We start from the raw sequence: 1,800 nt of genomic DNA on the forward strand, positions 1-1,800 counted from the left end.
ATCCTGACTTTTGGGACAGAAGGAGCCCCAGGGCCATGCTGACCCTGCCCCCCACCCTGCCCCCGCCCCCTGTCCCCTGCCCTCAGCTGACGCTTCGCCCCAGGGCATAGGCCCAGGGAGCCGCAGACCAAGGTCAGCAGTGGGAACACTGCCTTCTCTCTGCCAGGGCTCAGCTGCCGGATTTGAACTTACGTTGGGGTGAAGTATTTGAGGTCAGGCTTATGGACAGAGGGGAGGAGCCGTGCCCCCGGCAGCCCAGCAAACGGGCGTGTGTGGCCACTGGCAGCCTGGGCCTGGCCCTCCAGTGTGACCCAGGGCAAGGGACACTGTGCCTTGGGCCTTGCGCGTGTGAGGAGGGGAGTAGATTCCTCCCAGGGTGTTTGAGGAGCAAGCCAGGGCCTGGCCTGTGGCCACAGCAGGGAGACGACCAGGCCCCACTTGACAGAGTCTGTTTTCCACTAGCACAGGGGGTCCTGGTGACTTGGGGGGAGGGGTCCCCAGGACCCCGTGTTCACTGCGGCTCTGGGTGGAGTTGGGGGACTTAGGAAACCCCCGACCCCCCGCAGACCCGAGGCTGCCCGCCTCCAGCCTCTCCCCAGACCGGTGCGTGTGCTGGCCTGCTTCCCTCTCCCAGCCTGTCCCCACCCTGTGGTGTCTCCTCTGTGCGTCCCCACCAGACCCCAGCACCCACCCCCTCTGGCCCTCTGACCCTAACCAGGACGCTCCACTCACCTGCCCCCCGCCCCCGGTACCGCCTGCCGCCCAGCACCTCAGGCTGGAGGGCTTCTGCCTCCCCCGCCCAGGCCGGCTGCCCTTCGTCCCAGCCACTGCTGCCCTGAGGGAGCCCCTGACCCCTTTCCGACTCCTGCGCGGTGGCTGGGAGCCCGGGGCTGGTCAGTCGGTGTGCGGGCGAGGGTGGCGGGATGGTCCCTGGCCTTGAGGCCGCAGCTGTGCAAGAGGGGCCTGTGGAGAGCTGGGCCCGGGGACCTTCCTGCTCCCTGCGTGGCATCAGGGCAGCCTGGGTGCCCTGTGCTGAATGGGAAGCTGCAGAGGGGAGGCAGGAGTGAGGGAGGGACAGGCAGGCAGGGCGGCCCTGGTCTCAGGCTGTGGTCCCCGAGGGAGCCCCCAGATCTCAGCCTGGGGTGGGGCCGCCGTGTCAGCTCTGAAGTGATGCTCTCCAGATCCCCGACTGATGACTGACGGCCCAGGCCCCCTGCGGAGGGGTGGAGGCTGCGGGAGGCTCAGAGCTGGGCCTCGAGGGGTGGGTGGGCTGGAGGCTTCTGAGGCAGGGCCTTTGTGCTGGGGAGAGTCTTCAGGGGAGAGTGTTGAGCACCGGGGCCCTGGGGGCGGGGCCAGTTGGTTGCCAGGAGACCCGGAGGGGGCAGGAGGGCCCGAATGCTGGGCTGGGGGCCTCGGGTGGGCAGGGAGGCTGCAGTTTTCCCGCAGGTTCAGTGCTCTTTCTCATCCCCCCCCACCCCGAGGCGTCCCTGNGACCCGGAGGGGGCAGGAGGGCCCGAATGCTGGGCTGGGGGCCTCGGGTGGGCAGGGAGGCTGCAGTTTTCCCGCAGGTTCAGTGCTCTTTCTCACCCCCCCCCACCCCGAGGCGTCCCTGATGGGCGTCTCAGGCTGTCCCCCGTCCCCCTCCCGTCTCTGCAGCCGGGGGTGGGGCCTGTGCTTGGACGACGCGCCCACCAAGGATGTCATCGACTTCCCCTCGGTGCCGCCCGGGGTTCTCTACGACGTGGGCCACCAGTGCCGCCTCCAGTACGGGGCCTATTCCGCCTTCTGTGATGACATGGA

The 1,800-nt window shown here is 68.9% G+C and overlaps 2 protein-coding genes across 2 annotated transcripts in view; both read left to right on the forward strand.

Annotated features, from left to right (window-relative positions):
- Positions 1-1,800, forward strand: part of IDH3A (isocitrate dehydrogenase (NAD(+)) 3 catalytic subunit alpha) — a 207,535-nt gene that overhangs the window by 78,211 nt on the left and 127,524 nt on the right. The gene's annotated exons all lie outside the window — the stretch shown is intronic.
- Positions 1-1,800, forward strand: part of ADAMTS7 (ADAM metallopeptidase with thrombospondin type 1 motif 7) — a 27,056-nt gene that overhangs the window by 14,030 nt on the left and 11,226 nt on the right. The window contains 1 exon segment of the mRNA XM_077774250.1: positions 1,657-1,800. Coding sequence (XP_077630376.1) covers positions 1,657-1,800 — 144 coding nt within the window.

This window comes from Crocuta crocuta, unplaced genomic scaffold (genome assembly GCF_008692635.1).
Source record: "Crocuta crocuta isolate KB4526 unplaced genomic scaffold, BGI_CrCroc_1.0 scaffold7, whole genome shotgun sequence".
NCBI classification, from domain to species: Eukaryota; Metazoa; Chordata; class Mammalia; order Carnivora; family Hyaenidae; genus Crocuta; species Crocuta crocuta.